The sequence below is a fragment of the Loxodonta africana genome, chromosome X (assembly GCF_030014295.1).
Source record: "Loxodonta africana isolate mLoxAfr1 chromosome X, mLoxAfr1.hap2, whole genome shotgun sequence".
Lineage (NCBI taxonomy): Eukaryota > Metazoa > Chordata > Mammalia > Proboscidea > Elephantidae > Loxodonta > Loxodonta africana.
This window is the reverse complement of record NC_087369.1, coordinates 4,655,266-4,680,145: the sequence shown is the minus strand read 5'-3', so window position 1 is coordinate 4,680,145 and position 24,880 is coordinate 4,655,266. Positions and strand designations below refer to the sequence as shown.

The 24,880-nt window shown below is 41.1% G+C and overlaps 2 protein-coding genes across 2 annotated transcripts in view; both read left to right on the top strand.

Moving 5' to 3' along the window:
- The window catches only part of LOC135228870 (zinc finger protein 208-like), an 82,581-nt gene extending 74,427 nt beyond the window's left edge, over positions 1 to 8,154 (top strand). Inside the window, exon 7 of the mRNA XM_064278012.1 lies at positions 7,783 to 8,154. Within this exon, the coding sequence (XP_064134082.1) occupies positions 7,783 to 8,154 (372 nt within the window). The remainder of the gene's footprint in view (positions 1 to 7,782) is intronic.
- A 12,914-nt stretch (positions 8,155 to 21,068) lies between these two features.
- On the top strand, positions 21,069 to 22,683 carry LOC135228869 (zinc finger protein OZF-like). The gene has a single exon (XM_064278006.1). The coding sequence runs from the start codon at positions 21,069 to 21,071 to the stop codon at positions 22,539 to 22,541; it is 1,473 nt and encodes a 490-aa protein (XP_064134076.1). The 3' UTR covers positions 22,542 to 22,683.
- Positions 22,684 to 24,880: the final 2,197 nt, after the last annotated feature.

Sequence of the window (24,880 nt, the reverse complement as noted above, 5' to 3'; positions counted from 1 at the left end):
AGCACCGTGCAGAACTGAAATTCTAGTAAAAAACCAGACTTAGTGGTCTCACTGAGACTGGAGGAACCCCCGAAAACATGACCCCCGGATTCTCTGTTCACCCAAAAGTAAAACCATTCCCGAAGCCAACTCTTCAGACGTAGAATAGACTGCACTATAACGCATTAAATGATACTCATGAAGAGTGTGCTTCTTAGTTCAAGCAGATACACAAGACTAAATGGGCAGCTCCTGTCCAGAGGCGAGATGAGACAGCGAAAGGGATAGGAGCTAGTTGAATGGACAAGGAAAATCTGGGGTGGAAGGGAGAAATGTGTGGTCACATTACACGGGTAGCAACTAGGGTCACATAACAATGTGTGTATAAACTTTTGTATTAGAAACTAACTTGAGCTGTAAATTTTCAACTAAAGCACACATACAAAAAAGAACAGGGCTTGTTGGGTTTGAGGTGGTGGGGCTGCCAGAGGGATTACAAGAATGGGGCCGCCCAAGGCAAGGGAGCAGTGTTGCCATCTCAGTGGGCTTCAAAGGCCAAGATCAAGCTCAGGATTCAGGGGCCTACACCCAGAATCCGAAGATCATGGTCAACACCTAGACTCTGGAATGCAGGGTTATTGCCTGGATGTTCTCAGAGACCAGAGGATTATTTTGAAGCCTTGAGTGATAATATATGTTGGGGTGCTGGGTTTTGGACTTACTTGGTGCCCCTTATCCCTTCTTGCCCTCTAATTTGCCCCTCTTGTGATGGAAATGTCAACCTTGTGTCTGTTCTACTATTGTACTTTGGAAACAGATAATTTGTAACCTAGATTTCGCAGGTTCACAGATGAAGAGGAATTTTGTCCGAGGATGGAATATGCCTAAAGTTTCACCCGTATTTGATTTAGATGACTTGGAAGATGAGATTTTGAACTTAGAATTGATTTAAGACTTTTGGAATGATGTGATGGGGTGAATGGGTTTTGCATGTGGCAGATATATTCAATTTGGCGGCCAAAACATGGAATGTTACAGACTGAATTGTGTCTCCCAAAAGTATTGTCATAAATCCTGCCCTATATATCTGTGGTCATATTCCCATTTGGGAATGGGTTGCCTGTGTTATGCTAATGAGACAGGATTAGTGCTGGCTGTGTCTGGAGTCAATGTCTTTTGAGATATAAAAGAGACCCAACAAGTAAGCCAGAGAAGCTGAGATGGAGGAAGAGAGTTGACAAGCCACATGAAGAACACTCGGGAGCACCTCGGGAAGAGATAAGGACCTTCTCCGAATTGTATTTATTTTGTTGTTGTTGAGAATATACACAGCAAAACATACAGCAATTCAACAGTTTCTACATGTACCATTTAGTGATATTGATTGCATTCTTCAAGTTGTGTCACCCTTCTCGTCCTCCTTTTCTGAGTTCTTCTTCCCCCATTAACATAAATTCATTGCTCCCTAAGTTTCCTATCTAATCTTTCCTGCTGCTGTTGTCAGTTTGATCCCACATAGATAGTTCCTGAAAGGGCCCGATGCTCAAGGTAGGCATTTTTGACGAGTTAAACAATTGTTTAGGTTTAAGAAGACTTCAGGGGATATTTTTGGTTTAAGGTTTAATGTTTATCTCAGGGCAATATTTTCAGGGGTTCATTCAACCTTCATGGATTCAGGAAGTTGGAGTCCATGAGAATTTGAAATTCTTATCTATATTTTATCCCTTTTTATGAGGATTCTTCTACAGAGCCTTTGATCAAAATGTTCAGTAATGGTACTCAGGTACCACCCAGTTCTTCTGGTCTCATGGTATTGGAAGCAGTTTTTCATGGAGACAATTATCTACACTTTCCATATGTTCTTTATATTCCTGACTCAAGTTTTTCCTCTGTTGCTGCCGGTGAATACAGACCGACTGTTATGTCTTTCATGGCTCCTTGTAAGTGTTTAAGACCCCAGGCACTACACAACTAACTAGAAGGTATAAGTACTAAACATGTGATTAGGCCACTTAATCAGAATATCCCATGAAACCATGATCCTAAACCTCCAAACCGAGTAAACAAATCTGAACAGATTTAAGCTGATTCAGCATCTACTTCATTTTTTAACGTTGTAAATATCTCTCACAAACCACTTCCTTCTTCATCATTTTTTATTTTTATTGCGCTTTACGTAAAAAAAAATTTTTTTTTAAGTTTACAAATCAGATAAGTCGCTCATACAAAAACTTATATAACCTTGCTATGTTGACATCTGAAGGGCCTATGCATCTGCATTCTACCCCTCACCCACCTGGATAAGAGACTAGGCTGGATGTGGGGTCTTTACATCTCTAAAATCCCAAATTCCAAGAATCGCCAAGACGTGAGGGTGGGTGGGCGTGTCCAAGTCAGAAAAGTCCTTGGATAGAACTGCTGATCCGCTGGGAGTTAAAAAATTAACAGGCAAAAGAAGGGATGTGCAACACAGAGGTTTAGTCAGAGAATTCTCCTTTCTTCCATCTACAACAGTTCATCAACTGTTTTCCTTATCATGGGAGTTGGCTCTCGAATCATGAAAAGATACACATTCTGTAGTTTGCCACCTCTCATTTTTAAATAACCAAGTTGTTTATGTCAGGAAGCCTCTAAATTGTAGTTTCGGTGGAGTAGAATTTGACCCAAGGATATCTAAATGTGTTTATTTTCATCTTTTCAATAATGAAAAAGGAGCCCTGTTAGCACAGTGGCTACGTGTTCAGCTCCTAACGAAAGATAGGCCTTTGAAACCCACCAGCTGCTCTGCGGAAGGAAGATGTGGCAGTCTGCTTCTGTAAAAACTATAGCCTTGGAAACCCTATGGGGCAATCCTACTCTGTCCTATAGAGTCCTTATGAGTTGCAATCCACTCGACGTCCACAGATCAGTAATCCAATTCTCTGTGCCATGATAGACACATAATCTAACAATGTGGATACTTCTTTGATTTTCCTTTCCCTCTGTGTAAGAGCTTTGAAAATAGAAGCGTCCGGTGAATCTAAAAAGGCTAGCTCGAGCCTCGGCCTCATGATTCCATTTTGTTATTTCCACTTTACATGACAACAGTTAATTTTCCGACAGGCTTAATCTGGTATCTAAAGAAATGTTTCTCTTTGTAACCAAGCTAAGAAAGAATGTTGTCAGCTTTTCCCCAGGGTCCCTGGATACAAACAGTGTACCTAACCTGTACATTCTCAGAAAAAATTGTCTTGCAAACCTGTGCAGAGAAATTCCTTAACCAGGGGAAGACTGATGACAAGGACTTTCCCCAAGAGCTAAAAGAGAGAAAGCCTTCCCCTGGAGATGGCACCCTTAATTTGGACTTGCAGTATTCTAGACAGTGAGAGAACAAATTTCTGTTTATTAAAGCCATCCACCTGTGGTATTCCTGTTATAGCAGCACTAGGTAACTAAGAATTTGGCAGTAGGAGTGGGGTGGTGGCGTGCTGCTTTTTTTTTAATATGTGGAAGCTGTTTTTCAACTGGGAATGGATAGAGGCTGGACGAGTTTTAAAGTGCCTAAGAGTAGAAGCGTAGATTGCCTTGAAGAGAGTGTTGGTGGAATTCTGGACATCAAAGACAATTGTGGTGAGGACTCAGAAGAAAGTGAAAAGAGCTGTTAAAGCCATCCACTTGGGGAATTTCTGATATAACAGCACTAGATGAGTAAGACAACAGGTGAGCCTGGGGCTCCCTCTACTGGGCACTGGTTTGGGGTTCATGTTTCAAAACGCTATAATTTCGGAATTTCAGTGATCACTTTGGGAAAATGAGTTCCCATTTGCATTGTCTATTTTCCTCTGTGGGGCACTTTTTTGGTGATCAGTTTTTGTCAGAGGGTCTGATATACCTCCATGTGAGACTCTGGCAAGTTAATCAGTTTTACCTAAAACCTGTGTTTTTGTGGAATTGACTTGATCTTACCAAAGAAATGCTGTATACCTTTTAAGAAACTGGAATCCCTATTTGTTTTCTCTTATGTTGTTTAAGGGCAGAAGCTTGATTTGTGAGCTGGCCTCACAGACTAGTAAGTTTATGATGTTCTTCTGTCCTCTTTTGTTGTGAAGCTTGACTCTGATCTAGTAAGTGTAATCATAGTAATCTTTTAGTCCACTCAGTCCTATGTAGTTAATTTCAGTTCCACAGAATCCTGGGTCAGGAACAGTCTGTATACCCATCAACTTCTACACGAGAGTTCTGGAAATCTTCATTCAGCCTAGTGTATTCCATCTTCAAAATATCACACCTTTTTTCACAAGTCCAATGTAGTCCATCTTTTGTAGGACTATTTTGATCAAGGATTTTCAGTGAGGCAGCAAAATAAAAACTTATATGCAAATGACAAAACTTTCAAACGCCATGGTTAACTTATAATAATTCATAAAAGTGGAAGATCTGATGGAAACTAATTACAAAAGTAATGCAAAGTCAAATGAAGTAAATTGAAAAAAATTTCTAAACAATAACTAACCTTATCTTCAAAGAACTTTGGATACAACACATAGTAATCTTGAGATGTAATACTATATAGTCAGGGTACCATATTTTTACACAAACAATATGTACCTTCTATTTTTGTTTTGCAGCCGTGCCTTTTCCCATGAAGTATTTTGTTAAGCGCTGTATGCTAGTTTTTATTACAGCAACATGAAAAAAATTGGTATAGCGGCACTTATGAAAATGCCTTGTGGGGGGAAGGTGCAGTTGGCAACGAAAAACAGGAGGCCCTCGTTATTTGTGTAAAAATACAGGATACCCCAAATATAACAAGATCATCAAGTTTTTGGAGCCCTGGTGGCACAGTTGTTATCAGCTCTGCTGCTAAACCAAAGGTTAGTGATTCAAATCCACCAGCAACTCCTTGGAATCCCTATGGGGTAGTTCTACTCAAAATTGACTAGACAGCAACAGATTTGGTTTTGGTGTTTTGGGTTAAGTCTCTAAACATCTGAACAGTAATTAAAAAAAAACTCCATAGGTAAATGATGGGAATGCCCCATTAAAAACATTGCCTCAGATGATGCTAGATTCAAAAGAAATAATGACTAATTAAAAAATAAAATTATGACAGTATCATGTGCTTGTTGTCTAGTATCAGGCACGCTGACACATAAATTTTTAACCCAAAGAAAATTTGACACTTTTGATTTGACAACACATTTCATGTAACTGATAACACATTCAATAAATCTTTTAAACAGTCTTTCTTATATATCTTTTGTTGAATCTAAAATTTTTTTTCTAAATTTTTTGTTTTTGTTGAGAATATGCACAGCAAACCATACCCCAATCCAACAGTTTCCATATGTACAATTTAGTGACAGATGATATTCTTCAAGGTGTGCAACCATTCTCGTCATCCTTTTCTAAGCTGTTCTTCCCCTATTAACATAAATTCACTGACTCCTGAGATTCCTGTCAAATCTTTGGAGTTGTTGCTGTCAATTTGATAGCTTACAGTTTTTAAAAGTTTATAATGTTCAATGCAGACATTTTTCAGTAGTTAAGCTAAACATCGTTTGGTTTTAAGAAGACTTCAGGGAATTCTTACTGGTTTAAGGTTTAAAGATTATCTCAGGGGAAGAGTTTCAGGGGTTTATCCAACGTTCATGGCTCCAGAAAGTCTGGAGTCCATGAATTTTAAAAAATTCTGTCCTGCATTTTCCCCCTTTTCATCAGGATTCTTTTATAAAATCTTTGATCAAAAGGTTCAGTAATTGTAGCCAGGCACAAGCCAGTTCTTTTGATCACATGGCAAAGAAGGCAGTTGTTCATGGAGCCAAGTAGCCACGTATTCCATATCTTCCTCCTATTCTTGACTCTCCTTCTTCTGTTGCTCCAGGTGAACAGAGTCCACCTGTGTATCTTGGATGGCAGCTCGTAAGCTTTTAAGACACCTGGCACTACACAACAAACTAGAAGGTAGAACAGAAGCACCAAACGTGTCATTAGGCCAATTAACTGGGATGTCTCATGAATTCATGGTCATAAACCTCTAAATCTCATGAGATTTAAGCAGCCTCAGCAAGTACTTTTGTTGTTGTTGTTAGCGTTGTGAATATATTACACAAATTTTGCTAATTCAACTTTTTACAGGTTCCAACTTATCGGTAGTTAATAGAATAATCAGCCACGCAACACTGCCCTTAATCAATGTGGTATTTCTATCACCTTTAACCCCATCTCATTTTCGTTTTCCTTTCCCTCTCACCTCAATAACCACTAATGAAATTTCTTCTCCACACATTTGCTTTTCTTGTCTTTTTACGGAGCCCTGGTATTGGAGTGGTTAAGCACTCGACTGCTAATTGAAAGGTTGGCGGTTTGAACTCATCAGTCACTCCACAGGAGAAAGATGTAACGGTCTGCTTCCGTAAATATTACAGCTTTAGAGCCCTATAGGGCAGTTCTATTCTGTCCTATAGGATTGCCCATGAGTCAGAATCGACTGGATGGCGGTGGATTTGGGTTTGCATTTTTACATCAGTCAAGTTGTACAGTATTTGTCCTTCTGCGATTGACTTATTTCACTCAGCAGAATGTCTCCCAGCTCCATCTGTATTGTAGCATGTGTACTGATAGTTCATTTCTTCTACATTTTGTTTATCCGTTCAAGTGTAGATGGGCATTTATGTTGCTTCTACTTTTTGGCTATTGTGAACAGTGCTGCAGTGAACATGGATGTACAAGTCTCTGAGCCTCTGCTTGCAAGTCTTTTGGTTATGTAAGTAGGAGTGGAGATGCTTGGTCACATGGAAGTTCTATTTTTAGTTTTTGAGGAACCACTACAGTTTTGCTGGAGGGCTTTACCATTTTGCATTCCGACTAGCAATAGGTGTTTCCAATTTCCCTACATCCTAACTTGTTTTTTTTTCCTGATTTTTTAAATTTGGCTATCCTAGTGGAAGTGAAATGGTATGTCTATGGTATTGATTTGCCCCTCTGTAATTGCTACTAAAGAGCATCCTCCTATTGAGTTTCTTAGAGCTATTTTTTACAGAAACTTTTACCCATGGAAGCAGCAGTCAAGAAATCAAATGATGAATTGGGCAAAACTATTGCAAAAGACCAGTTTAAACTGTTAGAAGCAGAAATATCACTTTGAGAAATAAGGTGCACCTGACCCAACGAATAGTATTTTCACTCACCTCATATGCATACAAAAGCTGGAAATGAATAAGGAAGACTCAAGAACTGATGCCTTTGAATTGCGGTGTTGGTAAAGAATATTGAATATACTGTGGACTGCCAGAAAAACGAAGGAATGTGTCTTGGAAGAAGTACAACCAGAATGCTACTTAGAAGCGAGGATGGCGAGAATTCGTCTGACGTACTTTGACTATTATCAGGAGGGAGAAGCCCCTGGAGAAGTGCATCATGCTTGTTAAAGTAGAAGAAAGAGAGGAAGACCTTAAATGAGGTGGATTGACACAGTGGCTGCAATGATGGGATCAAGAATAGCAATGGTTGTGAAGATGGTGCAGGACCGGACAATGTTTGGTTCTGTCGTACGTATGGTGACTATGAGTTGGAACCTACCTGATTGTACCTAAGATCAGCTGTGATTTTATATGCTTATTTTTTTCCTACTCGTGTGTGCTCTGTTAGACAAATAAATTGCAAATATGCAATGCTCAGTGCTTCCTTGGTTTGAATGCTACCTGGCCATATCACCTGCTTTCCTTGAGAAATTCATGAATATTTTCATTGCTATTTTGTTTTACTTTTTCCCATATATCCAATGAATGAGATGAATCACTAGTTTCTGTGTTCCTGTTGGAGTCCTGCTGCTTCTCCTGCTCACCGGAAGCAGAAGTGTGCCTCCTTGGTCGGCGTCCGTCCGGCTCCTCCGGTGTGTGGCAGCAACTGCTTCCTGGAGGCCTGTGTGTGTCGGTGCGTGGACAGGTGAGGTGGTGGGAGCCGCGCAGACCTGTGCTGCTAAGGAAACGCGGAGACATGCAGGGTCCCGGGCCTCCTGGGGTCTCGGGTCGCTCCCGACGTCTGAATGGCGCGTCCCCATGTGTTGTGGAGACACAGGTGCGCGGTTACCTTGAGCTGCTCCTCAGCCCTCAGTCACTGCTGGCCCCTGCGTATATTTACCGTTTACTGAGCTGTTTCTGGAGGGCTGGGCACGGGGTCGAGGACTTCGTCTAAGGGACCTTCTCTGAGCCTCGAAACACCACTGCCAGGGAGCGACGATTTGTATCGTTTTACAGAAGTCTAATAATCTCGGAGAAATTTAATACCTCGCGCGTAGACAAATATCTACTAAGTAGCAGTGTCTGAACTCAAATGCAAATCTGTTGTTACTTCAAGGGGCATAGTGATCACAGTCTCCCTGCCTGAAACGGCTCCTCTTTCTTTTGTGTCCTTCATCAGGCAGGACTTTTGTTGATTATTAGTGGTCCTGGGGAAATGAAGATTGTGGCGAGGACTATAACCTCCTCCTTTAATGGGTATATGTATTTAGGACTGATGAACAATCAAAAAACATGACTTGGAAATAGTACGTACGTTTAGGAGCATGTTTATCCCAGTTTCAGGAGGAAAACATTTAATACAGGTAGCTTTCGAGGAATTTCTTGGGCGTTAAGGCAGAAATTTTCATCACGATTGTGTGAGAAACCATACAGCCGGTCGTAGTTGGTCCGATATAAAATGTGATGTTGCTGAACGGTCTTAATGCAGGCGACGAACGATTTATTGAGATCACACACCCTGGGTGTGTAGTCTGTGCTAGATTGGGTACTGGGAATTGAACTGTAACCTAACCACTCGGGTTCTGGTCCTGTCTTATTAGCTGATTGAAATAAGATGGACACTGATTGCAAGGGTAACAGAAAGTGGCAAGTTTACTGTCTGCATATACGAGGAGCACCTGGGGTCTAGTGACCTTATGGCCACGTGCTGGCTGACTAGGGGAGCTGGGGAGCTTTTGGTTTTCAGTGGCCTCAGGGGTTGGGTTTGGTACCTGGAGTCTTCTGCTTTTAGCCCTCCCCTGCCTATATTGGGGTGGGGAGAGGGTCAGGTGAAGCATGTGATCTCAATCTGTGCATGCTTCAAGGCATGACTAGGGCTAGTCAATGGACCCAGCCAGTACCTGCTGCGACTTCCTGCTCAAAACAAGCTTGTGGTTAGCAAGACAAAGGGGGGAGGGGGAGGGGGGAGGGGTGTTGACTGGGGTTTTCAGTATGGCTGACAGCCTGTTTCAGAACCACAGTTTCTGCTACCAAAGAAGCACAGTCCTTAAAAGGTCGACGGCTTCTTGGAGCACAAACCCTGCATATTCCTAGAGTCAGAGCGGCGAAAATTAGGAATGAAGGGAAGATGGGAGGCCCGTGTAATGCCACTAACCCATATACTTCAGATCTTAGAGGGTCAGCGACACTGCAGTGTTGAAAAGGTCCCTTATCTTGTATAATAATTACTTTACACAGTGAAAGAGTGAAGTAGGGCGGCCCTGGGTAGCTGAAAAGGTTCAGATTATTAGCGGAAAGGTTGGTGGATTGAACTCACCCAGATGTGCCTTGAAAGACAGGCCTGTCTATGTGCTCCTGAAAGGTCACAGCGCTGAAAACCCTATGGAGCAAATTTCAAGTGTCTGTATTTCAGTGTCCTGTTGGAGAAATTATTGAGAGTGCCAGTGCTTAATCTTTTTTAAAGTTGCTATGAATTATAGTTCGTGTTTTGTGTGTACATATATATTTATATATTGGTATGGAAGAAGCCTTTTTTTCACATATTAACAAGGTGATCTAGATCTAATTACATTAAAAAACCAATTCTTTACGCACTGCAGTTCTTGAAATATGATTTTATTTCTTTTAAGGTTGGTGTGAAATCTTAGAAATACCAGTTTTCCTCTCAATATCCTCACAGCATCTAAAGCTCCCTCCTTTCACTTATACATTCTAACCAAGAAATTAAATTTCTTCCTTCTTAATACTGTCATTTCATGGTATCTGTGTGTGTTAAAATATATATAACAATTCTTTTTCCTTTTTCAACCATTTTTACATGCAGAATTCAATGTTAATTGCTTTCACCATGTAGTGCAACTATCACCTCTATCAACTTCCAAGATTTTCCATCACCATTAGAAGAAAGTCAGTGTCGCTTAAGCATTAACTCCCGTCCTCTCTCCCAGCTCCCACTAGTAACGATTTGGTCTCTATATACTTGCCTATTACAGATACTTAAGTGGGACTGTACAAGATTTATACTTTTGTCTCTGACTTGTTTAACTTAGCATAGTGTTTTCAAGGTTCATCCATGGCGTAACATTTATGAGAACTTAATCTCTTTTTGTGACCGAATAATATTCTATTTTTTTAATCCATGCGTCTGTTGATGGACATTTGGGTTTTTTTTTTTACACTTTTTTGCTATTTTGAATAGTGGTGTTTGAACATTGGTGTAAAAATAGCTGTTTGCATCCCTACTTTCAAGCCTTTTGTGTATCTACTTGTTAGGTATCATTGAGGTAATTTTAGACTCATGGTGAGACCACGTGACAGAGTAGAGCTCTAGTGTAGGGTTTTTTTCCTGTAATTTTAACGAAAGCAAATGATGGCGTCTTTGCCACAGAGGCGCTGGGGTGGGTGGAAACTGCCAACTTTTGTTTTCTTTAATTACATAATTTTATACTTTTGTTGTGGAGAATATACACAGCAAAACATACACCAATTCAACATTTTCTACAGGTACCGTTTACTGACATTGATTACGTTTTTCCAGTCACACAACCATTCTCACTGAACTTTTCTGAGTTGTTCTCCCCTTAACATAAACTCAGTGCTCCCTAGGGTTCCTGTCAGCTCTTCTGAGTTGCTGTTGTCAGTTTGATCCCACATAGACAGTTTTCTAAAGAGCAGAATGCTCAAGGCTCATTGTTTACTACTTAAGCTAAACTATTGTTCGATTTTAAGAAGACTCTAACGGATATTTTTGGTTTAAGGTTTAAAGATGATCGCAGGGCAATAGCTTCAGGGGTTCATCCAACCTTCTTGGCTCCAGGAAGCCTGGAGTCCATAAGAATTTGAAATTCTGTTGTGCATTTTCCCTCTTTAGATCAGGATTCTGCTATAGAAGTTTCGATGAAGATATTCCGTAATGGCAGCCAGGCACTCTCCTGTTCTTCTACTCTCATGGCCAGTGAGGCAGCTGTTCATGGAGGCAGTTACCACACATTCCTTATCCTCCTCCTTTTCCTGACTCAACTTTTTCCTCGGTTGTTCCAGGTGAACACAGACCAACTTTTGTGCCTTGGATGGCAGCTTGTAAGACCCCAGGCACCACACAGTGAACTAGGAGGTTAAATCACTCAACACGTTATTAGGCCAGTTAACTGCGATGTCCCATGAAAGCGTAACGCTCAACCTCCAAAGCAAGGAACCACGTCCCATGAGGTATATGGTTGTTCATCAGCAGCCTCAACATCTGCTCTTTTTGTTGTTATTCGTACCGTCAGTCTTTTGGTTAGCAAGTGGGTACTTAACCATTTGCACCATCTGCACTCCTATAAATGGAAATTTCTGGGTCATAGGCTATTTGTATGTTTAATATTTTGAAAAACAGGCACACTTTTCCACAGAGGCTGAACCATTTTACAACCCACCGGCAATTTCTTCATATTCTCCTCAACTCTTGTTGTTTCTGATAGTAGCCATCCTCCTAGGGATGAGGTGGTGTGTCTTGTGGTTTGGGTTTGCATTTCCCTAATGACAAGGGCATTCATCATCTTTTCATGTGTTTATTGACCATTTGCTTATCATCTTTGGTGAAATGTGTCCTACAGTTTTTTGCCCGATTTTACAATTGTTGCTGACACTTAGGAGGTCTTTCTCTGTCCTGGATACTAAACCCTTATGGCGTGTATGATTCCCAAATGCAGTGAAACCTGCGAAAGCTGGAACCTCTAAGGTGGAAACCTGTCAGAGTAGGAAAACTCAAATATTTTCCATTAAAGAAGTGACCAAAAAATGGCAAGGCTGCGCTGTGTAAAAGGCGGAAAAATTGCAAGACCCAGAAAAAGAAGGCAATCCTGTCAAATTCCAGCTCTCACAGGTTTCGGTGTATTTTCTCCCATTCTGTAGATTGTCTCTTCCCTTTGCTGAGAGTCTTAATTGATCTGTTTTGTCTTTTATTCCTTGAGCTTTTTGCTATTGTAGCTCAGAATCCATTGTTGAAAGCTAGTGTGTGGAGAAAATAAACGTGCTTTTTTTTTTAAACTGTAAAAATATTGTATGAGTCAAAAACTTTAAAAATGCGTACAATAAAACCAATCATTAAACACAACTCTTAATCTCAACATAGTGTTGAATAATGTGGTGCCTTCTATTTTCCTTCTCTACACATAGATATTCTAGAAGTACTCCCATTCTGGATGGGACTTTCCTTTGGGGACATGACTGTTGTCATATTACTTCATGTCGAATTCAAGCCTTCATTCAAAACTACTGAATTTTCCTAGGTGAGAATCTAAGAAATGCTCCTCAGATACCATGGCAATATCAGTTTTGTTTTTTTTTTTCAGCCAAGAAAGCTTTTTAATTTTATTTGGTTCTTTACCCTCTCTCTCTCTCTCTCTCACACACACACACGGTAGTCATTTAATTTCTTCTTGAACAAGACAGGTTAAACCACATGAAGTTCCATGTTGGCGTTTTTCAAAGTTACCAAAAAGGCAGGTTCTCATGCTTCCTCCAAATACGCCTGGGTGTTTACAAAGATCTAAAGAATTCACTGTAACGTGTACAACTATAAGCAGTGGTTCAGTTAAAATAAGGGATGTCTTCACTCAGGAGAAGTCTTCACACAGCCTTGAAAGTCAAGCAGAAAAAAAGAAGCTTTTCATCCAGAAGTTGACTGTAATTATCAGCCCCTGGTCTGCATCAAGCTCGTCTAGTCCCTTAGTACAGAAACCAAATGTCTGCTGTCAGACGTTGGATTCTGTGCCAGGAATCATTAATTATTTGCTAAAGGCCTCATCCGTGCCAACACTCTGCTCTTCCTCTCCTTTAGCTTGCAGCTTCAGAAGTGGGAATGCAGCCTGTTTCAGAGGACACAGTGTGATTGTTCGTGGCCAGCAGAAGACGGCCCACAGGATGAGATTCAGGCTCTTGGGTACCAATGGACTCAGACACCAAGTACTTCCCATAGCCCACCTGGAACACTAAGGACTGTAACGCTCTGAAATCTAACGTGTCCAAGACAGAGCTTTTAAAATCTCACCTGAACAAATCTACTTCTCACCTGGCTTTCCCAGCCGGTAAGCTGCACCCGCCTTCATTCATTCACTGCATTCAGGGAAACAGTCCAAGCTACCGTGAGAGGGGAGCTCCCTTAGGAAGGCAGCTCTGAACTTTCTTCTTCTATTTCTCTTTTCAGAGGAAGGTACAGTCTCCACCCAGCAGCAAGAGGCAGATATCAACAATGTAAACCAAGCCAACTCTCAATCACATCCAGAAAAAATCCACATATTTTACCCTCTCTGGCAAGACCCTCCACATCTGACTTAAATTTAGAACACCCTCATATTTCATAGGCTCTTGACATCTTTTTAGAAAAAACCTTTTCAGACATGTCAACATTTTCCCTGCCTTTCGGCCTTCACACCAAGTATTTTTGCTGATTAGAGGAAAACTTTTAAACTCTAGGAACTCAATAATTCCTATAATTCTTGTCTCACTTCAAATGTCACCTCTGCAGAAAGTGCCCCTCCTGTCTCCTCTGTTATTCCCACTCATTTCTATGTTTAAATGTCATTGAGGTTTCCAGAATGAGGTAAATCCAATTGAGGTTGACATTAACCTTCATCATGCAAGTAGAAACAAACTGAGTGCAATGTTCCATTTCCCTATGTGACAGACTTTTAGCAAGCCCAAAACTGTGAAGCTCTGCATTGTGCTGCTGGCAGCTTTCATGCCCTCTCTGCTCTGTTGGTTGCTTAAGGGTCTGGTGAGTCCACTTGAGCTGTGATGCCCACTAGCCAGGTGCTGCTATTTCAATTAAAAGTAATTAAAACTAAAAGTAGAGTTCCTTCATTCCACTAGTCATATATTCTGTGGTGAATAGGCACATAGGGCTAGTGACTACCATATTGGGCTGTACAGAAACAGAACATGTCTATCTTCACATAAAGTACTCTTGGATAGTGCTGCTGAAGACTATATATAACAGGTAATAATCTGTGTGTGTCCTCAATGATCAGTGTCACAGGCCAGAAGGAACAAGAAGACAAAATACAGAGTGTCTGCCCATAGATTTATAGTCTAGCTTGGGAGACAGTTTTAAAGAAAGAATGAAAAACTAAGGATATGTGTTATCTGTATTAAAAAGACCTAACCCGAGAGTGAGGTTCAACTGCTTGAAAAGGGAAATTATCTCAGTGAAGATTCAGAAAATTGTTTTTTTTTAGCTACATGCAGTGCTGTGTAGAGCTGATATCATTTTGTATGGGTGGGAGTGGAAAGAGTATTTCAGTTGGGAAAACTAAATGTGTAAATCCCTGAGGCAGCAGAGAACCCAGTATTATCCATTCATTGATGGAAGACAGAGATGATTAAAGCAGAGAAAACAACAAGTGAGTGGTGAGGTTTGTGTGAGCTGGATTGGAACAGGTCGTTTAGAACCGTGCTGAAAACTCTGGGCTTTTGGAAGGCCCATGGACAGCCACTGATGGGCACTGAGCATTTCCTATGCCACAGATAGAATTTGGAAGTGACAACGATGATTGAATGATGTCAGGCAGGAGGTTGTTATGAACAAATTAGGGAAGACTGTGAGGAGGCCTGGACGTGGAGATTGATTGTGAATCAGGAAGATAGCCAGTGATACAATAGAGGTGTGGATGGATGAAAGGGCATCCCTTCATAGACTGCTCATTCCTGTACATCACTGAATGCTTCTCACCTTTGAATGTCAATGTGGATAACCCCCGGATCTGGTTGAAATGCAAATTTCGATTGAGAAATTCTGGGATGGGACTTGAGATTTAAACATAGTGAACAAGCTCCTGATTTATGCTGGGAATACTAGTCGAGAAATAATGATGTGAATTAAAATTAGCGAGCTGTATTACAGAAAATAAAAAAAAGAAGGATAACGTGTAGAGGGGAGACACTCGTGTAAAGATCTTGCAACGGAGAATTCATTGACAGTGAGACCAAGAAATGAAATAGGACTCAAGTTGGAAAGGGCGCAGGGAGAAAAGAAATAGGAAGTGAGGCACGAGAAGGGTCCTTAGTGAAAGCATAAAGATTTTCTGATTTATTTGTTGATCTATTTAATACCAGAAAGAGAAAGTGTTCAGGAATCCCCCCAGATTTCTCAAAATCTTAGTGAGTGGTGTTCTCATGGTTTGAAAATGAAGGGGGAGAAAATACCAGAAAAGTCAAGGGGCAGAAAGAAATGTTAGTTAATTCCAAAGGAACAGAAAAATACTGATCAGATATTAGTGTCATAAATAAGATGAAAAAGTTTTAGAAAAGCACAGTGAAAGGTTTTTTACAGCACATAACTTAAAAATAAATGAACCATGATGAGTTCATTGTCAATATATGAAAAGTATGTTCTTTCTTAAAAATTCATCCATGTAAATGTCAGATAACACTGAGATTTGATATTAGGAACAAAGATACATAGGTAAGCCCACAACTTGAACATTGAATCCCTAAGTCCCTGGAGGAAATCAGGTTCAAGTTGGGCAGCCTGGCCAGGCCTGGTTGCTCCTCATGCTGTGGGAGAGGTAAATTCCTCCATCTGTGATCTTGTTGCAGAAAGTAGAAGCCTGGGGAGCTGCCTGAAGAATGCAGGTGTGTGCTGTGGGGGTTGGAGCCTGTTCTGCCTTTAGTGTAAAGGCCCTCAGGGTGGAGCATTGCCCTGAGCCTGGGAGGAGGCCAAAGGCCTGTCACTCCCTGCTTCCTCAACACTGTTTCCTCTATATCCTTCTTCTATTTCAGGTCTCAGGTGTGGTGCAGGGAGAACTAGTCCAGTCCAGGCAGCTGGGGACCTCAGGCGACCCTCTGGCACATCCATCAATCACAGGGAAGGATTTCAATTGCTGTCACTGGTGTGTGGACCAAACATTATTCATCTGCCTCCAGACTGCCCAGGCCTCTGCTTCCAGTCCTGTCCCTCTTCCTGGAAGTGGCTTCTTGGGGTCAGAGACGTCATTCCATAGACGCCCAGAAGCTGGAGAAGAAAATGGTGAGTTCTACGCAGAACTGGGTTATCCTTAGCATTATGTGGGTGAGGCTGGATCTGAATTGTTGGGGAAGCAGCCGTGTGCTGCGGGACTGTGGTTTCAGTGAAGAAGACAGTGACAGAGGAGGCTGAGGAACTGAGCCCTAGGAGGCACCCTAATACCTTGCTCCACTGTCTCTGGGCCCTTCATCCCTACATACATGGCATTTGAAGATTTGAATACCTGGTGTTACCTTCCTTATGTGACTCTCAGAGGTAGCATCACGCGGTGTTAATATCCCCACCCTACCCCCCGGTTCTTGGTGTTCTGTGTTGAATGACAGAGTGTTCTCTCCTGAATCTGAAGACGGAGAAGCTCTGGATGTGGAGGCTGAGCCCCGACCCTCTAGAGCCATCCTTGTCCCATGTCTCTGAACAGTGTTCTTGAGTCTCCCTAGGCACTGGAGCACTTTGAATCTTAAAAGGATTGAGAGATATCATACCAGTTTCCTCCACTGCTCAAAAGTGTAAAATTACTCAGCATTTCACTAAGATTAAAAGCTAGATTCTTTTCAGTTGCCAACGAGTTCCCCCGAACATGATAAGCCCACTGACCCCAATCACCCGTCCAGATTCCTAATCCGGTTTTTCCTCTGCATTGCATTCGGCTCCAGCCACGTGGGCCTTTGGCTCTTCCTAAGACATCCAAGACACCTTCACACCTTCTGACCTGTGCTCTGGCTGTTTCCTCCTTCTAGAACGGTTTCTTCTCAAAGACCTGAATTCTTTTATAGAACATATTGCCACATGATAGTTATATATACATGTTTATGTATTTAAATTTACTGTCCCCACTCAAAGAATTTACTATCCATGTTCATCTGGGTGTTCGTTTTGTTCACTGCTGTATCTGCTTTGCCAATGTGCAGTAGACTCTGTGTCAGTAGTACCTGAATCAATTTTAATGAATGAATGTAGCCACTTAAGGGTCTGGAGGGAAGAAGTCTTGTCTGAGACACAGGGCTTTGCCAGGAGAAGTATGTCCTGGTTGTATGAATTGAATAGAGTGTTTACCTTTTTCTCCTCTTCCTATTATCCACAAGGACTTCAGATCATCGACTGGGTTTGGGTTTTTGTTTTATTTTTTTTGTGGTGTTATTGGACGGTAACAGCAAAAATAACAACAAAACTGTATGCATATGGACAGAACTGGAGTTGTCAGCAATTTAGACTTCAAAGAGAAATTGACCTGCATTGTGATCCTGGCTCAGCAGTGTTCCATGTGGGAAGCACTGAGGATGTGATTAAATGATCGTCTCTAACTTTACTCAGCTATGCCCTGTCTGAAATAATATCTGCTTAGAAGAGTCATGAAAGAAAAATCGCAGTTGCTCAGTACATGGAACATTTCATCATTATTCTATAATAAATATCAGGGTTTTTGGTGAGTTCAAAATATATAAGCTTGCCCACTGCAGTGGAGGAGACCTTTGGCTTTGGGCTCTGATTCAAAGTTGTTGTGACCCCATCATACCAGGATGGATTACAGATGACATAGGCTGCTCACGTCACCATTTCCCTGAGAAGAGGAGTCTTCTTTCTCTAAAATTACTCTGTTTTAGTACTGAAGGCGTCTTTTAGCAGCCTTTTCTCTCCTCTTGACACGAGAAACCCAACGGATTCCTGCTGTTTCAGAAAGGTCACTCTTACAGACCAGGGGATTCCAGTAGTCAGGGTTCAGGTAGTCATGTTTAGGTGCCTTCCAGGGGCTGGAAATGTGAGAGAATTCTAAAGCACAGCCCCTAGAGGGCTGGTGTGTAAGTCTATTTCCTAGGCTTCATAGGCAATTTAACCGGTAAACTCTCTGCATTTCAGCTCTCCTTATAATATTAATTTTTCTGTAGTAGAAGTTATACCTAAAAAAATGTTTGTCCATTCAACAGCGTTTACAGGTATAGTTTGGTGACACTGATTACGTTTATCATGTTTTACAGTCATTCCAACGAAAAACCAAACCAAGTGCCATCAAGTTGATTCCGACTCACAGCGACCATATAGGACAGAGTAGAACTGCCCACATAGACTTTCCAAGGAGTGCCTGGCGGATTTGAACTGCTGGCCCTTTGGTTAGCAGCCGTAGCACTTAACCACTATGCCACCAGGGTTTCCAAATGGAAATGGTAACCTTTTGTCACTGAGGAAAAACAAGGGCGTGCTGTCCTTGTTTCTGCAGAGGTTGTGCTCCTTGTCGTCTTCTAACATTAGACTGTGTTTGTGGACCTGTGACATCCCCAGTTTCGGCCTTGGTGCTCTCTGTTGAATGAGAGTCTCCTGACTTGAATCAGCCACATGCTGATCTCCAAGAGTTGAAGAAAATATGACCAGCTCAGTGTTTGGGTTGCCAGTGTGTTGATATTGGCCCCTGGTCCTCTCATGGTTGTGAGAAACAAAAGCAAAACTGCCCTTCTGCGGTGTTTACCAGTTACTATACATCATCCTGTCTCCACCCGGTGCTTTATGTTTTGTTGAGTGTGTTCTGGTAGGGCTTACGGAAGGAGGGGTAATTGTTTGTTCACAAGGAAGTGAAGATCTGAATGAGAGCATTTCTCTAATGTCTGCTATGTTTTCTAACCATTCCAGACGGTAAAGAGAGAGGAGAATACAAGTGCAATTGGTTGCAGTCGAACTGTAGAGAGATAATTTCAGTGCTGGGCGTCTGTGAGACAGAAAGCAATCAGTGAGGAAGTGAATGTAGTTAGTGAAGGGACGAGGCTGATGGCCATACCGTAGAGTAGACCTTGATAGTACACAGAACCTTGTGTCAAATCCCTAAGAATCCTCTGTTCCCCAGGACTGTCAGCCTCACCCTTCATTCTTGTACACACTGAAGTCCATGGTACCTTGCTGATGCAGAATGTGTCAATGTTTTAGGACTCAGTGGTTGTTGAGGATGTGGCTGTGGTCTTTACCCCGGAAGAGTGGGCTTTGCTGGATCTTACTCAGAGAAAACTCTACAGAGATGTGATGACCGAAACCTTCAGAAACCTGGCCTCAGTAGGTAAGAACAGATTCCTTTTTTTTTCTTCTTTTTTCTGTTATTCCTTTAGTGAGCAAACCTCTTTTACTCATTAACTTTACTCCAGAATTTGGGCTGAGCAATGAGAATGAATCATTAAATAAAGCAGGCATGGTCCTTTGGTCTATCGAGCGCATGTACCTTGGCTTCTCCGTGAACACAAAGCACTATGTATTACACTTAGCTTTAACTTCTCTTGTGATTAAAAGCCTTGAGGCTCTTTAAGTGTTGTAAATGTAAGCATTGGCTTTAGGGGTCACTTTGGGGTACAGACGGTATTGTATTTTGGGACCGCGTAGAGTATTACTGTGTTCATTACAAGTTTCACATGATTATTTTGCTGCAAATCAACCCACACCTGTCTATCTTCAGAGACCCTGAAGATCAAAGTCTTGGCTCAATGTCAAGGAACTCCTCATTACTCTTCACTGCCTTCCCTCATGATAAGCGTTTCTTCATGAGCACCATGTCAGCTCTACACATTTGTTTTCCCAGAGACACAACTTCACGGAAACCTGAGCTTCCTTTTCTGACTTTAGTGATCCTTTCACAGCTGCGGTCATGCGGATCCTTTTTCTCATTTAATGTTACATGTATATCGTGTCCAATATCTTTCTACTTAGCTCTAATTACGCTTATTCATGTCACCATTACTCTCAAGGTTCATAAAAGTATGTCCTAGTAAATTGCTTCTAAACCATTGGTAAAGTGCTGAAACCGTGAAATGTGGCTACGTCTTTATTAACAGTGGTCCTTTTTCCCCTAATAATTTCTTTCTGTTTGTTTCATATCGCGAACCTCAACTTGAATTATTGGGTCAGACTTTGGAAACCTTGAGGATGGAGAAAAGTTACCCAGGAAACATATAATGATGCGATACATAAAAAATAACATCTGGTCGTCCACGTTAGGAGAAATCTCTGAATTACATAGTAATAAAGATGATCATAAAAACCAAGAGAGACGTTTGAGGTGAGTGTCATTCAAAGAAGAGAAAGCGGTGCTTCACGAGACAATCCTGAGTTGTGATGACCTTAAAATACACATTCGTATGTTCATGTGTGTATACCAAGGTTTCCAACTGTTTCACAACAGTTCAGTAATTGTAAACATAAAGAAGGTTGGTGTACGCATTGCATAGCCTCCAAACCTATTGCCTGTTGGATTTTGACCTGAGCAGAGAACAGTTGGCGGTGCCCTGCACAAACACGGTGTCCCACTACACTGCTTTGAATGTGTGTTTCTCGTCATACTCCTGCTATTCAGAATTCTGCAGCAGGTTCCTGAAACTTTTTTGGAATCCATGCAGGTGGGATTATTCACAGTACTGTGCGGAGCGACACGCGTTGAAACCTATGAGATTGCCTGCCATCTTTGTTCAGGGCCCTGTGGTGTTTCCAACACAGGTTTAAATCCGATGGGCAGCAGATATTCAACGCAAACACTGCCCTTATTTACGTTGGCAATTTTTGAAGTAATACGAACCAGTTCGAAGCCCTGATATGTACTCATACATATATAAATATATATGTGTATGTATATTTGTATATGTATAAACTTTGCTGTAAACTTACGTGTTCAGGGAATTTTCACAACTTTTTCATAAATGTGTGTCAGACATTGAGTATTTGAAACATATTTCACTTACACACAATGATCAGAAAGCCTCATATTTTAGAAAAACAGTGACAATTATGGTAGTATTTCTGCTAGATGATTTAAGCTATGAAACAGGAGAGAAGTCAAGCCAAAAACTGCATGTTCACTTTGTTTGGTAATGAGGAAGTGGAAATAATTGATTTCCAACATGTTACCTGTTTTTAACAGAATTCATACAGTAGAAAACCTCTGTGAAAGTAACGAAGGCAATCCGTGTGGGAAAACCTTCAGCCGGGTTCCAAATCTTACCGTGCAGAAAAGAAATCCTCCAGAAGTAAATCCTTTTGAATGCTCTGACTGTGAAAAAGCCATCATGGATCCCTCATCACATAACCACCATACCTGTCAGTTTATTACATCTAGAGAAGCCTGTGGTGGTACCACTCCTATGAGACCTCTTAGTGGCAAGAAACCCCATAAGTGTGAGGTATGTGGAAAGGATTTCATTTGTATCTCAACTCTTAAGAATCCTGTGACAACACTCACTAGTGACAATCAGTATAAATGTAATGAGTATGGGAAAGATTTCTGTAGTTTCTCGTCCTTTTGGACACATGTGAGAGGTCACAAGGGTGAATGTAAAGAAAGTTCTTCTAGTGACCCTTTATCCCTCCTTTTCTCTAACAGAGATAAGCCCTATGAATGTAGGGAATTTAGGAAAGCCTTTAGTTTTTCCTCAGCCCTCACTGCACATTTAGGAACTCACAGTGAAGAGAGGCCTTACGAATGTAATGAATGTGGGAAAGCCTTTAGATGGCCCTCATACCTCACTAAGCATATGCGAACTCACAGTGGAGAGAGGCCTTATGAATGTCAGGAATGTGGGAAAGGCTTTAGTCAGTCAGGACACCTCACTACCCATATAAGAACTCACACTGGGCAGAGGCCTTATGAATGTAAGGAATGTGGGAAAGCCTTTAGTCGGGTCTCAACCCTCACTACACATATAACAACTCACAGTGGAGAGAAGCCTTATGAATGTAAGCAATGTGGGAAAGCTTTTAGGCAGTTCTCAGGCCTCATATCACATAGAAGGATTCATACTGGAGAAAGGCCATATCAATGTAAGGAATGTGGGAAAGCCTTTAGGTATTCTTCAGCCATCGCTTTGCATAGGAGAATTCATAGCGCTGTCAGGCCTTATGAATGTAAGGAATGTGGGAAATCATTTAAGTATTCTTCTACCTTCACTTCACATATAAGAATTCACAGTGGAGAGAGGCCTTATGAATGTAAGGAATGTGGGAAAGTCTTTAGGCAATCCTCAAACCTCACTGTACATAGAAGGATTCACAGTGGAGAAAGGCCTTACGAATGTAAGGAATGTGGAAAAGCCTTTAATTGTTCCTCACATCTCAGTAATCATAGAAGAACTCACAGTGGAGACAAGGCATATAAACGTACACAATGTGGGAAAGCCTTTAGTCAGGTCTCATTCCTCACTAAGCATGTAAGAACTCACAGTGGAGAGAAGCCTTATGAATGTAAACAATGTGGGAAAGCCTTTAGCCAGTCCTCAGACCTCGTGACACATAGAAGAGTTCATACTGGAGAGAGGCCATATCAATGTAAGGAATGTGGGAAGGCCTTCGTGATTTCTCGTCCTTCAGAAGACATATAAAAACTCATCGTGGAGGACTTAGGAATGTCAGGAGTGTGAGAAAGCCTTTCCTTGTTCATCACACCTCATATCACATATAAGATCTCACTGTGGAGAGACTACTCTGTCAAAAGGGGGGTGTTTCATTCTTAATTCTGTAATTTCAAACAGCAAATTTCTGAAAGTCAGTGATAAAAGAACAAAGTTTCTCAGTGTGTAACAAAGCAGTACTACCTCCAAGAAGGGGTCATTCGAATTCCTTTGTGCCTATGAAAGTTTCGTTTTCACTATGGCATTGTCTTCATCAGTGTTTCTTATTTTCTCAGTCCAGGCCAAATTTTACCTTTCGGAAAGTCCTTGACTATAACAAATAATCCTGTAGGGACTAGCCAGGAGCAAATGTGGTTTTATATTTGTTAATATTTTTATGGATGTTATTTTGTATACAATGAAATGCACTCTTCTTGTATTTAGTTTAAGAGTGTTTTTTGAAAAAAATTGTATTCCATGGGAATTCCACTTTGGAATACAAGCTGACAGTTCCTTCGAAATCTAAACACAGGCCTCCCATTCTGATCCAGCAGTAACACTCCTAGATATTTACCCACATGAGTTAAAAACATATATCCATATAAAAACCTGCTCACAAATGTTTATAGCAGCTTTCTTCATAATTACAATAATTGAAAGCACCCAAAATGTCATTGAATAGGTAAATGGGTAAACAAATAGTGAGACATCCATGCAGTGGTGTATTATTCAGCGATGAAAATAATTAAGCTATCAAGGTAGGAAAAGGTATGGAAGAATCTCAAATCCACACTAAATGAAAGAAGCTGGTCTAGAAAAGCTACATCCTGTGTGATCCCAAGCCGATGACGTTCTGGAAAAGTATGAAGTGTAGAGGCAGTAGAAAGATCATTGATTGCCAGGGGTTTGGGGAGAGGGAGGAGGAACGAATAGGTGGAGCCCAGGAAATTTTTACAACTGCGTAACTATTCTGTAGGATATGTAATAATGGACTCACGACATTATGCATTTATCAAAACCTAACACAAAGAGTGAACCCTGATGAAGTCTATGTATTTTAGTTAAAAGCCACGTCTCACTATTGATGTGCCAGTTGTTACAAACGTACCCCACACCACAGGAATGCAAGATGTTAATAGGAGAAACACTGGGTGTAGGTGGGGTGCATGGGGACTGTGTACTTGATGCACAATTTTTTAGTAAATACGTCTCTAAAAATAGTCAATTTCAAAACTATGAAAAATATGGCATCCCATTTTTGTTTTGTTTTTATAACAGAGGGTGCAGAATCTATCGAAGTTTCTTATATCTTTTTTGTATGAACTAAGTAGACATCATTTGTTTTTGTTTCTTATAAGCGAATTTAAAAACTATTGTAAAATACATGTAAAAAATAAATTTGCCATTTTAACCATCTGAAGTGTACAAATGCATTAGTTACATTGACAATGTTGTGCAACCATCAACCCTCTTTCAAAAATTCTTCATCCCATCCCATTTGGAGCAAAGGAGAATGAAGAAAACCACACACACAGAAAATATTAGCCCAAAGTACTAAAGGAGTACATGAACCAGAGACTGCACCAGCCTGAGACCAGAACAACTACATGGTGCCTGGCTGCCAGCAATGACTGTCCTACCAGGGAACACAACAAACATTCTCGGACAAAACAGGATACAAATGTAGAACAGAGCTCAGATTCATGTTTGAGCAGATTTCATGGTCTGACAGAGACTGGAGGAGCCCCCGAGGCCATGGCCCCCAGACACACTGCGAACCGCTAACTGAAACCATTCTCCAAGCCCACTCATCAGACAAAGATTAGACAGGAGTGTAAAACCGGAAGTAATAAGCATGAGGAATGTGCTTCTTAGTTCAATTAGATTTATAAGACCAAATAGGTACCTTCTGCCCAAAAGCAGGATGAGAAGGCAGGAAGGGACAGGGAAATTGGTCAAATGGACACAGGGAACCCAGGGGATTCCAACTAATGCCACAAAACAATATCTATGTAAATTTCTTAATAAGAAACTAACTTAAGGTGTAATGTTTCACCTAAAGAATAAGAGAGGTTTTTTTTTCATCATCCCAAAGAGACACTCTGTACCCAACAAGCAATAAGTCCCCATTTCCACTCCCTCCAGCGCCTGGTAACTAAGAATAAACTGTTCTCTCTGCCTTTGCCAGTTCTGGACATTTCACATAAACGGAATTGTATGAAATTCGTCCTTTAGTGTCTGGCTTATTTCACTCGTAATATGTGCTCAAGGTTCACGATCACCTTGCATATACCAGAACTTCATTTCTCTTTGTGGTGGAATAAATATTC

What these genes read in the sequence shown, in the direction of transcription:
- LOC135228869 (XM_064278006.1), top strand. Translation starts at nt 21,069, where the DNA reads ATGTTACCTGTTTTTAACAGAATTCATACAGTAGAAAACCTCTGTGAA.